Source organism: Haemaphysalis longicornis, unplaced genomic scaffold, assembly GCF_048455015.1.
Source record: "Haemaphysalis longicornis isolate Haplotype H1 unplaced genomic scaffold, Haemaphysalis longicornis Haplotype H1 scaffold_9, whole genome shotgun sequence".
Lineage (NCBI taxonomy): Eukaryota > Metazoa > Arthropoda > Arachnida > Ixodida > Ixodidae > Haemaphysalis > Haemaphysalis longicornis.
The window spans coordinates 123415134-123427858 of record NW_027526460.1 but is presented as its reverse complement, the minus strand read 5'-3'; the positions used below and the strand labels follow the sequence as shown (position 1 = coordinate 123427858).

Sequence of the window (12725 nt, the reverse complement as noted above, 5' to 3'; positions counted from 1 at the left end):
GGGGAAACTGAGTTGACTCACGGCGCAGGCGCAATGAAAACGACGCAAAGTAATGCGTCCGATCAATAGCGAGTTTTAGCTGACCGTTTTTCCCTGTCCGCTCCGCTCCGACAGCAAGCGGGAGCGCCATTGCGCATGCGTGGCGCGCTTGGCCGCGAACGGAATATGCTCCGGTCGCGCTGAGCAGGCCGCCGATACCAGAGCGGACCGACGAAAACTGTCAGCTAAAACTCTCTAATGTGTGCCCGGAAGTGCGCATGCTGTACTAATCCATTTTATTATCACAAATACTTTGGGTGCATGTCAGCGAGTCGAGGGGTAATGCCTTATCACATGTCGAACTGGCCGACTTGTTTCGTCAGCTAGGTTCAAAGATATTTTGTTTCACGCGCTATCACTGCAGTTGATGAATGCGCACTATTTGCGTCGTTATGAAAACAGGGTCTAAGTTGTGCACGAGACAACAGCCTAACAGTACCTGGTTCGAGGGACACGATAGTGACGGGATCGCCCCTGAGCTCACTGGTTGCACCTGCTTCTGTGACAGAAGGCGCTGATGTGCTAACAGGTTGTGTCTTCGAATTCAAGCATTTTAAAACTTCTGGAGACCTCGAAGTAAAACGGTGGGCGTCTTCACGCCATCGTACCGTGAGTACCCCTCATATTTTCGTTTATTACTGTGTGAGCAACACCTCCCTCGCACTGTCGTGGGAGGTTTGGCATCGGTCTAAATTAGTCGTGTAACATTTTCCATCAGTCTAAACTTTCCATGGAATTTAACTAGAACGGCGGTATTGCTCTCGCTCAAAGGATAGTTCTGCCGTTACAAATGTAGGCATTTATATCTTGTTGATTGGGAAATGGTAACACTGGTTTGAATGTTGCTCTGTTGGTGGTAAACATTATTACCAAATGTTTGGTTGTAGGGTTTAACGCGCCGACGCTACACAGGCGATGAGGTTCTCCGTAGGGGAGGGCTACGAATTAATTTTGACCTCCTAATGATTTTAACGTGCGCCGATATCTCGAACCCACCGGTGTCTATGCTTTTCTCTCCCGTTCTAAAAGCGGATGCCGCGGCATTGCCACAACGCCATATCCACTGGGCCACCGCGGCGGGTCTTATTACCAAATGTCAGAAATCGTCGATTTTTTACTGATGGAGGCGAAAAGCGAAAACGGCCGTGTGTACGAGATTTCGGCTCATCTTAAAGATCCCCAGGTGGTCAAAATTAACCCGGGGCCCTCCACTGTACGGTGCGCCTCATCGCGTGCGTTGTGTCGGCGCGTTACACCGTACAATCAATCAATCAGAAAGCGTCGATTGAAATGCTGATGTCGCCTGTCTTTTGCGGCCGAACTGCATAAGGCCAAGTTTTCGTTCAGTTTTTTGTTTTTAATGTTTTCGCATTAAACGTTACCAAGGCTACAAGCGTCTTTGGAGTGCGAAGCGTTCCACTACATACGCCTAACCTCGGCAGTATCAAAAATGGCCCTGCCCGTCCGCGCCGGTACACCGCAGGTGAAGCGGGAAGGGCAAAAACATTGACAAGCCTGCAACCAGAAAATCCGCAAAACGCCCCACCGTCGTCAACACTCCCATTACACGGCAGCTGAAATGAGCAACGGCGCTACGTCTAGGAGGGAGATCAAAGCAATTTCAAAACGCGTAAGACGGAGGCGGACCGCGAAGCAAATCGTGTCGAGCAGTAAGGGGACGAAGCTCTGGGAAAACGCGGAACGGATGCCAATCATCTAAGCTTTTCAGTTGACCAATAATGCATTCTTATCCAGAGCGCTAAAGAAGTGCAGGAAAAGCCTCCGACAGACCTCAAGCCGTGGGATAGTCACGATGGCCAAAACACTGTGGTTGTAGATAGCGATTCCAAAGCGGATGGGTGGGACCCAAACGGGAGTGGTTCAAGCCTTTTTGTGTCGGACACACTTGTCTTGCGCTGCTCCACCTATCCGGCCCAAACCTTCAACCAACCCGTTACGTACAGCCGTGAGCTGAAGTAAACGGACCATGGGAGCGGTGGCCAAAACGTTGGCCAAAACTAATCGCTGCGCCGTCTGGTTGCGCGGCGTCTGCTGTCAAGACCGCGCACAGCGCAGGCGCAACCTAGCAGTACAGCACACATGCCGCTATCGCTCACTCCTTCGCGACTGCTGCTTGCTTCGATAAATCAGTGCCCGAGTAATCACGCCGCGCAGTTAGAGGAACACTGCCGGGCACCGCCCTATCATTGAAAACGTTGCGACTCACCTGATAAGCGGCAGTGGTGCTTCGCTGCCACACACAGCGTACTGTGTCTGCGTTGGGCTCGTAGCCTTTTTTTATTTTTCGGTATCACAATGTCCCAGCGGGAAAGCATTGCAGTAAATACATCCGAAAAAAATGTCCAACCAACGTAGGTGCTTTCTCTTAGCTCAAGATGGTGTACCGACTATTTTGCTTGTTTTGATATATTTGCGGAGTGAGTGATGGCTCTTTTGTAATGCGTGTTCAGCCCGTCTTCCTAGAATACTGGCGCCGGCAATAAAAGAAGGTAATCTTCTGCGCGGAGCTTAATTTTAGGCGTGCATTGCATGGCTGGGGATTTATACGGAGCACCCGAGGTTTTTTTGTTAAGTAATGAAGTTTCTCAGTTGAGATCTGTTGTCTTGTTGTTTGTTCGGTAGCGGGATATTGATAAACGCCTTCCAATTTCCGCATGAGAGAGACAGAGTTGGGTTCCATGGCTATTTGTGTACAGCCTAATTTACTGTCTTTGTGGCCGCTCAGCGGCCTAGTATTGACTAATTGATAGGTCGTCGTCACTCTCTGCTGTGACGTCTCTTTGGGAGGGAGGACTTTTGTAATTAAATTTAAGGGTATGGCGTTGTGAAGGAAATAGGGCTAGCTGCCCGCAGGACTTGGGATTTGTGACCTCTGATTTTTTATGCTAGTGATACTCGGCCGGTAGCGCGCCGAAGACTCCTTCTGGGCTTGTAAATGTGGTGGGGGACACCACGATGAAATACGGTGATACGTGTCCTATTGTCGCACAATTAACCCTTGCAGCCAAAGTCGCTCATACACACATCTCCATGCCCGCCTTTTGAGTGTGGCTTTTCTGCATAATTGACACGTTGTTCAAAAAGCCAGCTTTAAAGTTTGTTATGTTCGGAGGCGTTATTCAAACAAGTCATGCGGCAAATCCACTTTTTTTAGTTCGTGGCAGGGTTTGGGGGAAAAAGCAATTTGGGAGTATCGCGGAGGGACGCACAGAGTCCGAAGTGTCTTCACGTTCCTCTTTTTGTCTGCGGACCCCCATCTGAGGACGGCGGCCCTCCCTGTGCAAAGCTTTGTAAAATAATACGTGTAAATAAACTTGGTTGTTTTGAAGTGTACTGTCGTTTGTTTGCCGCATACCGTACACTATAAGCTAGTAATCTTCAATCATCGACGGAACGACCACGCTTTGGATCAAATCCTTCAATTTCAACTCATGTCACAGAAGTGCGCAAAAATTGTCAATGTTTTCAAGTGCAAATAAGTCTAATAGAAAAATGTAGTTTGCATGCGCTTCGATAGCCGCTGGGCATTCAAGGCGTGGTTCAATAGGTATCTCGTATCGCAATGTAGTTTTTGAACATTACATGTATGGGTCGGTGCCTCGAACCTGAAAAAAATGCAAATCTGGATTATCCCGAGCAATTGCGAAATGGCACATATGCCGCAAACGGCAAGACAAGCTTCATAAAGCAATGCAGTGCATACCTAAACACCGCAGTATTTGTCAAAACCTTAGCATGTAAGGTTAGCATCAATACTTTTTCGAGTTCGCTACATTATCGGGACGCTATAATTTATCACCTATCCTCAAAACCGACAAAGATGGTGTTTCGTTTTATTTTCTTTGACTGGACAGTGATTTTTTTCTGCTTCAATATAAGACGCGGGGGTGGGGTGCAAAAAAACATCGTCAAACACGAGGTAATCACCAACTCTGCCAGCGGAGCCACGTTGGCACCAATTGCGCCAGCACGCCATTTCCACTGGTGTGTTGACCAGCAGACAGCAAAAGGGCAGCGCGGTTCCCCTGGCGTCATTTTATCGGAGCGTGAGACAATTGCGAAGAAGCGAGCGAAAGCGGCATGCGTACTGTACTGCTAGGCCGCGCCTGCGCTGTACGCGGTCTCGACTGCAGACGCCGCGCAACCAGACGGCGCAGCGATTAGTTTTGGCCACCGCTCCCGTGGTCCGTTTACTTCAGCTCACGGCTGTACTATCGCGCTCAATGTGACTCGCCAAACATGAGCGGCGGCTGCAGCAGCTCTTTGGGCGACTGTGCCACTACGCAGCTAGGCATTTGAATACTGAAGATAGACGGGGTCAAGCTCTTCTCATAATCGGCAGTTCAATTGGGCGCATTGCTGTGAAGCGGCTAGAAATTTGTGACCATTGCTGGTGTCCTTGCTACCATAGCACAAAGAACTCTCGATCGTAAATCATACATTTTGGTTGCTTGAAGTGAACCTAAATTCCCTATTGTACTGGGCTATCAGTGACGCAATAGGCACGTTGCGCTGATGTTTGCCTCGCAAGAAGCAGTGCCGGTTTCTATATCCTGGTGCTTAGGGGGGACATTTCTTGTAGGAAAGATGCCACGCATATCACGGGCTTGGTTCGTAGCATTCATATTACGTAAGTGTTGGCGCCCTGTCCTAGACAGCAATCGCCGGGATTACCACGAGTCACGCACGGGCGCCCACACAAAGAAGGCGTCTAAGGTAACGTCATGATGACAAGGCCAAGAAGAACGAACAGTTTAAGTGGCGCAGACGAAAATACGTTAGCTGTTGATATTGTAGAACACCATACAGATCGCAGATAATTCAAATGGCAGGGAGGAAGCGATGCATTCATCACGGCCGTCTCTCTTTACACCGTGTCTGTGTCAGCCCCACAGATCTTTGGCACAGCATGCTGCAGGCAGAGGGTGATAATGGGTCGAGGAATCGCCACTCTTTTACCGACGCCCTATCGTGCGCCACAGACAACTTTATTAGGAAAAAGTGCTGCGCTCACAGCAGCCTCTGTTGGCTCCAACGTGCCTATAGAGCTAAACGAAGCATTTGAAAGGGAAGAAAATCATGAAAATTTCAAACCGACACAAGAACTAACTTCAAGCCATAAAAGTTTATGATAGCCGATCTGCATTTCTTTATGCGACAAAAGCTAAAAAAAACGCGATGCAATAAAACTCGCGATTCGCTGCACGAAGTTGCGCGCAACCGCACTACATTGATGCATTCGAGCCTTGGGCATTCGATCGAAGGTGATAAAACCCACGGGGGATCCTGGAGATTACAGGAAAAGCGGGCCCTCTCTTTGTTTAATTTTGGAGTGCTTCGCTGCGCGTTGTCACCATGCATCGTCCGAGGAGCAGCTACGGAATACGTATGCGTGGTGGCAGTCAAATTTAGCTTAATATACAACCATAGAGAAAGATATACTTACAAGAGACGACACTCCCATAGACCCCAGTGTGCGAACTGACTGCAGCGAACCACGCGACTGACAGGGAGACTTTCCCCCAACTTCAAGTTTTCGTTATGGGCGCGGATATTCTGCATAGTTGGAATGCGCTGCTTGGGCCGACGGATGCGGGCACGGTATTCCGATGCTTTCATAGATGTTCAAGTGTTCGTTTGAATATACCATCCTAGCTGGGTGACCACATTTACCTTAGGACGAAAAGTAATTTCTTAAAATGTTGGGTTGCGGTTAGATAGCAGCTTAGGGAACCCGGCGGGGTGGCTCAATAGCCAATGCTTTGTACTGCCGGGCTCGCGCGGTAGCTGCTTTTCAGATGGCGACGAAAAGAGATAAAGCCCGTGGGTCGATATTTCAGCGCGAGTAAACAACCCCAAGTGGTCAATATTCATTAGTAGCCCTCCACCACGGCGCGTCTCAAAAGCACGAGTAGCTTCATAGTTTGGGGCCACACCCTCCTAGAGCATGGGCTACTTTGATGCGTAACAAATGGGATGTGGTGGTTCGAAAAGGAAGGAGGTATCTTGGGTATCACCAACATGCTGCGTGCTCTGTGTAAGGGCAACTGCATATTTTATGGTGTAGATGACGTAGAGCTAGAACTAAGTTGTTTTATCTTGTCCATTATGGCTAGTGTGGACACACAAAAAAAGAATAGCAGCCCACGTTGTGCGACTTTAACGTACAACCAGTGTTACCGTATGAATTTCCACTTCTCAGAGGTAGCTCCAAGACATGGTAGTGAATGGGTGTGAACTTTCCTAGAATTAGATCCGGGCTTTGTGCCCTGTTTGAGCTGCCTTTTGTTTCTTTTTCATTGCAGTCGGTGACCGGAGGCCATCATGAATCCTACAGTTCGAGCGGCACTGACGCTCGTCGCCACCTCCCTCCCGGACTGGCTGTTGGTGTTCCTATGTTTATTTTTCGGTCTCTTGTTCCTGTTGCCGCTGTTAGCCTCTCGCAAGCTGCGCGAAAGCTACTTCGTCTTCTTCTATCAGTTCGTGGAAGTAACGTGGGCCGATGTTTTGGCGAAAGCGCGACGGACGGCGCTTACTGTTCTCGATGATCTCGAGTCTCACGATCCAGAACTGAGGAAACAGGGCGCATTGAGATTACTGGAAATCGGCGCTGGCACTGGAGCAAACTTCAAACACATCAAGCGTCCATTGAAGTACACAAACGTTGATCCCACTCGGGGATTCGCATCACTTTTTCAAGAGGAACTCAAACGGCACCCACACGTAAGACATAATATTTCCGCTTTATACAGTGTTTTAGCGTTTGCTTTGTTAGATGTGAAGCCCTTTCTGCTTGCGCAACACGTGTTAATTCATATTTGTAGTTTTTTGTTTCCCTTAGTATCTATAGGACTTCCGGATATGCAGAAATACCTTACCTTATTGGGCAAAAAACAAGGTTTTCTCAGCCCAGAATTCACTTTCGGATAATGTTTCTCTCACACAGTCGCTTGTGAATACTCCTTGACATTCCGCCACCTGCGCCTGTTGCTGATACGCTAAGTTATCGCGAACGCGGCCCAATTGTCGCACGATGCATAACGAAATTGTGCTCGCTAATTGAGATGTGAAACGGTGAAAACTCATCGCCAAAGCCCTGTTTGTTTCAGGAAAACACTAGAACTAAACTAAAATGACAGACCGAAGTCAACCCCAGCCAACGCTCACTTTCCTCCACCTCCAATATCGAGACGTGCCCCCATGATCTACGCACAGGAATGCTGACAAGGTTCCGCCTTTCAACCTAGTCCCGACATATGAAGGTGGTCTGGGCATCCAGCGAGGGCAAGAGGTACCTTGAATAGCCCCAACCCCTCTTTTGCGGGTGCCTAGTATCGGGGTCGGCAAGTGAATAGGGTATATTCAATCAATCTTCATTCCAACTTGTGCGAAGTGAGATTAATTGGGCGTGGTCACATAGCGAAACTATTGCAATGTGCGGTTCTCGCAGCGTCACTGAATTATCCAGCCACACTCCGAAGGAATCGGTCTGGAAATCTATATGTTCAATACGGATGATTGAAGCAAAATCGGCGATACCATTAAAAAGGCAATATTAAAAACTTAAAAACAACCTCAGAAACAAGACCAAAAACAAGAAAGCTTCACAAGCCCTGTTCACAATGGGCTCGGAAGCATTCAAAACAAGGCTTCCGCAGCGAAGCCGAAACGTTTTGCTTGTTGTTTTTAGTGGATTTGAGTTTCTTTTTGTCGGTGTTTCCGTTTTTACTTCAACATTTCTCCCAACCAGAGGGGCTTCCTTTAAACCCTCGACCTCAGTATGGGCGATTACACCACAAATTCCTAGACGTCCAGGCTTCCGAGGTCGTCGGGTAGCGGTGCCAGGTACCTTTTCGTGGTGTGCTAACTTATATAGTTGCAGACGATTCTTATGAAGTGGTCATGTGTGAACGCTTAGTTTTGTTTTGCAGATCGAGATGGAGCGCTGGGTTCAAGCTTACGGCGAGGATATGAGCGAACTGGACGATGACCAGTTTGACGTGGTCTTGCTGACGTACATATTTTGCTCAGTTGCAGACCGGCTCAAGGTGCTAATGGAAGCCAAGAGAGTTTTGGTCAAGGTATGCGCTTTTCCTCCCTGAATTACTTCTGTTCAGCTGGATTTTATATTTTCATTAGGGTGACACTTCTAGGATGCGAACTTAACTTGCGTTAGCACGAATTCCGCGTAAAATGCCGCAACACGAATTCATCGATAAATAATTACTAATTATATATAAATAATTATATAATAATAATTCAGCTTTATGCACTTTTGTTTTACATAGTTTTTGTCTGGTCTGCCGAAGCACTGAATTCTTGTTGGCTTTCCAGGCAGTTGGTGTAAACACACACAAAAGAGAATAAGCGCGCTCACAAATTTTAACACGACAAATGCTTCTTTCTTGAAAATCTCATAGAAGAAATATGCGTTGCAACACAACCTAAACAGCAAAAACGCACTTGTAGACAGCACAAATACATGCAATTCTTCACCAATATATGTTACCCGAGACACAATATTCTCGAGTTGTCTTAAACATTTCCGGTGTTTTTATATCATATAAATCGCTTCGGAGAGCATTAAAAACTTCTGGCACGTAATGCTTCATTTTTTCCCGTAGTTTGTTTGCACTCGCTGCTTCACGAACCTGTCTGTTTTTTTAGCGTTCTACTTTTCTTAACAGCAGCTTCGAACTGGTTGCAGAAATAATATTGCGTTAGCACCTCGTACAGAGAAAGCTGGGGCTCCTGAGGTATACCTAAATAAGAATACTTGTCTTCTATGTTTGAATCTTGAAACTTTGTTTCAAAGACAATACTATTTGCTATTCTGTTAAGTACTCTATTTATATATTGCTGTTTATGATATGAGCATCAACCATAAAAGGCAATTTCATAATTAAAAATCCCTTCCGCCAGTGAGGGTCATGGCGAGGGTGACATAAAAAATCACTAAAACGAAATGCACTCGTGCCTATAAAGCCGGCTTGGTTTCTTTCTTTTTCTTTTTTTTTGTGAGGGTTCAGGGGTCGCGGAAGGATATTTCCGAATGGACTATAAGCAAACGAATCAATTGAAATAAAAACTCTTCAGTAACACTGAGATTCAATAATTGGGGCTGTTCATATGAAAAATAAAAGTTTAAAAACTTGAGCGAAAGTAAATTAACAGCGTAACTTTTAGCAGCAACTGGAAATGGTGCTTTACGTGCTGATTCTCCGCCTAGGTTTATTGTTCATTTCCGCGCATTGCGGCTCTAACACAAATCTTGAACGTTAGAATCATATTGTCTGACGAAATAATTTACACCATCACATCTTCCCGCGAGGGGAACCATGGGGTAGATGCAACGCATCGGGGGTTTCCGTTGCGTTTCCGTTACGTTAGCGTGCCCATTGTTGTTGTGTGTCCATATTTTCGCAGCATGTCCACCACCGATGCGTCGCATCTACCCCATGGTTCCCCTCGCGGGAAGATGGTGTAAATGTTTATCGCGGTGGCCGGTGCTTGTTATGGTTGCGCCGACCATCGCGATAGCAGGCCTGTTAGTCTCCATTCAAATCATCGGTGGTCATCGGATGATGTCATCGCCGGAGCGGCGGCGGAACGACTGAGCGGAGCGGCGCAGTCACCGCGTTTATATGCAGCGGAATGAGAGAGAGCAGCGCATAGCAGCGCATGCGCATGTGTTAACCGAGCTCAAGCTGCGCGGTAAACCGCACCCACACACAGCTGGCACGGCGACGGAGCGAGCGCCGGCGAGCGCTAACACGCAGATGGCGCTGCGGTGAGAGCGGCGCTAGCGCGCAGCTGGCGCGGTGAGGAGAATGGGGGAGGGATGCGGACTACGCCGGACGACGCCGGAGGGACAAGGCGAGTGAAAGAGATGTGTCGCATCTAAAGCATTAAAGCTAAACAACAGCTAAACAGGTGAGACACGGTGTTACACCCTGCATTTCCAAAAAAAAAAAATATGCAGATTTGGCGGAAGTGGCACCTTTCATAGTTATAATAGCGGAAATGAAGATAATTGGGCGGACATAATTAATACACCAGATAAATAAAAATTAGAAGAGATAGAATTGCAAGAAAAATAATTGACAAAATAAAAAATGTGCATCCTATACTTCTCTTTAACAACCAAAGAAGAAAAAAGAAAAAGTGCACAGAGAAACGTTGGAAATACGAATAAAAAAATGTCACAGCAGCAACTCTGCTGTACGCCTTCCATCTTGGGCCAATGTGGATCGGCGGAACGCGCCGTATGACATAGACACATTCAACACGGATAAGTCACACTTGGAGCACATATGAATTAAGTGGGCACAGACTGTGCATACTTACTTAGTAAATATGCTCTTGTTTTTATAGCCAGCCGAGTAAACCCCTCCGATAAAGTCGGTGGGGTTGCCGCAAAAACCAGATATTTTAGTGCCAATTTTTGAATTATGCATTTCAGTGTGAGCACATACAAATCAGCATGCGTATTTGCAAAAACTTCTAATCGCGAGGTAGTTATTATGTTCAATAAGTCATCGAGTTTTAATAAATGTCAAGCAAATGTTCCCGTGCATTTCAACACCCATCAAGAATAGTGCCCATTATTTAAACACCCTTCTTCCCAAAAAACGGCGTAAAGAAAGATTAGAAGTTAAAGTTGGAAGTTAAGAAAAAGCGTTGAAAAAAATTGTGTAAGAAACCGGGTGTAATACCCCTCAACCTTGGAGGCATTTCATATCCATTTACACGGGTGGGCTGAACATCTTCTAGAAGCGGGGGGATGTTTAGTACCGCACGACATTTAAAACAATATGAATTGGCATAATTTATTACCAGTGACGATGTTTCAGCTTGAGCTAGTTTGGGTGGCGTTAGTAAAAAAACGCGAATAACTACGAGGCCTGTCAATTGTGCACCACCGCATACAGGGTATTATAACAGCGAAGCCGGCTTTCAAGCCTGTTCGAGTGTTAGGACAAGGGGCGCATTAGTATGTGCACCTCTTACTATACAATTTGAAAGGTACTGGTATTTTTGAGATTTAAAACGCAAAAAAATTGCCGCAGCTTGTAATGGTTTTGCAAGGCTAGAGAAATAGCAGGGCTGGGGGTCAGCCAAGCTTGTTTCCCCCTTTGATCCGCTGTCAATGTTGGGGACACACTGGAACAGCCTTGTAAAATTTGGCTAAACTTGGGCTCACCGTTCAGCACTTAGCCCAGCCTAGAAGGAACATCGCAAAACCTAAGAAAACTTAGCAAAGCCTACCAAAACGAAGCAAAACTTAGCAACACCGGAAGAAGCTAGGTCAACCCCCAGCTTCGCTTTGTTTTTTTGGAATTGAACACCAGTTTCACACGCATTCCACACCCTACAGAAAACCAAGCGTGCTGCAGTCGGTAAACAGTCTTTTTGCCATAGAAATACAGTTTTTTTAATTTTAGAAGTTCAAATTGATATTTCACGTGCCAAAGGTAAACGTGGATCGTGAGGCGGTCGCCGTATATAAAAACGAGCGATAATTGCAGACGAACACTTTTTTTTCCACGCAAAACGGGTGTAGAGCTATGAAGGGGGTGTTAATATTCAAGAAAAAGGGTGTAAGGGCTTCCCAATACCCTTTTTCGCCTTATGCTACACCCTTTTTGGCCAAAAGGGGTGTAAGAAGTTAAGCGTGTACCATGCGATGCTTTCTCATATTAACATCTATTGGCCGAAGCAATCCTGTGACTAACATCACGCCTCTGAGTGTCGAACGGAACATTTATTTCTTTCCTTCGGCCCGCCACGCTGCTGTGCCACCGACCAGAATTTTTCGGTCTTGCTTTGTAGTGAACAGCAGATTGTCCCAATTTTTGCCTAACAAGCCAGTTATGCCATCTCATTTAACTCAAAAGTTGTCCTTTGTACGCTATTGCTTTCACTAATTTTTCTTTGTACCTGTTATCACGCAGGGTGGTCGCATCATTTTTTTGGAGCACGTGGCTCATCCCAAAGGAACATGGAAAAGACTTCTGCAAGATGTAGTCAACCCACTTTGGAAGTTCTCCACCTGCAATTGTCACATCAACAGAGACTGCCCCCAAAACCTCATTCAAAGTGTTGGATTTTCGAACGTGAATTGGGACTATATGTTTCTCGACATGCCCGTGCTTCTAAGCCTCCATGCACATGGAGATGCCGTAGCTTAGACCGAAGAAAACTTCTGCCCCCAATCGAAGCCAAATTTTGGGATCCTCGAGGCGGAGTATTACAGCAATATCCCACGCAGAAATAAAGGCATTATCAGGTACTGGAAATTTTGTTTTGTTGCGTAACGCGAAGTAGACACTAATTCCCGCAGGCCAAAAATACAACGTCAGAACATAACTTCTGGTTTCACACGCCGAATCTATAGTCTGTCCAGTATCTCATTCAAGGCCAAGCTGTTCTATGGTTCGCCCGTTTGTAAATGATTGATTGGCTGTCGATTGAAGGATGTCATAAGACCCTGAAGGAGATGGGGGAAAGTGGGAAAAGGAAAGAGGTATAAAAATTAAAGTTATGGAAAAACACATTTGCACTTCTCGCATTAGAAATTAAGTTCGCTTGTGAAACAAAAAAAAAAGCAAAAAGCAGTCCCGGTGTAATGGCAAGGGATAGGGTATAAGGTGGCCTTTTCTGAT

The 12725-nt window shown here is 46.4% G+C and overlaps 1 protein-coding gene across 1 annotated transcript; it reads left to right on the top strand.

The window, feature by feature from the left end:
- The first annotated feature begins 441 nt into the window (after positions 1 to 441).
- LOC144153621 (thiol S-methyltransferase TMT1B-like) lies at positions 442 to 12326 on the top strand. The gene is made up of 4 exons (XM_077685272.1): positions 442 to 648; positions 6366 to 6443; positions 7992 to 8141; positions 12015 to 12326. Exons 3-4 carry the CDS (start codon positions 7998 to 8000, stop codon positions 12249 to 12251), a joined length of 381 nt encoding a protein of 126 aa, XP_077541398.1. The 5' UTR covers positions 442 to 648; positions 6366 to 6443; positions 7992 to 7997; the 3' UTR covers positions 12252 to 12326.
- Positions 12327 to 12725: the final 399 nt, after the last annotated feature.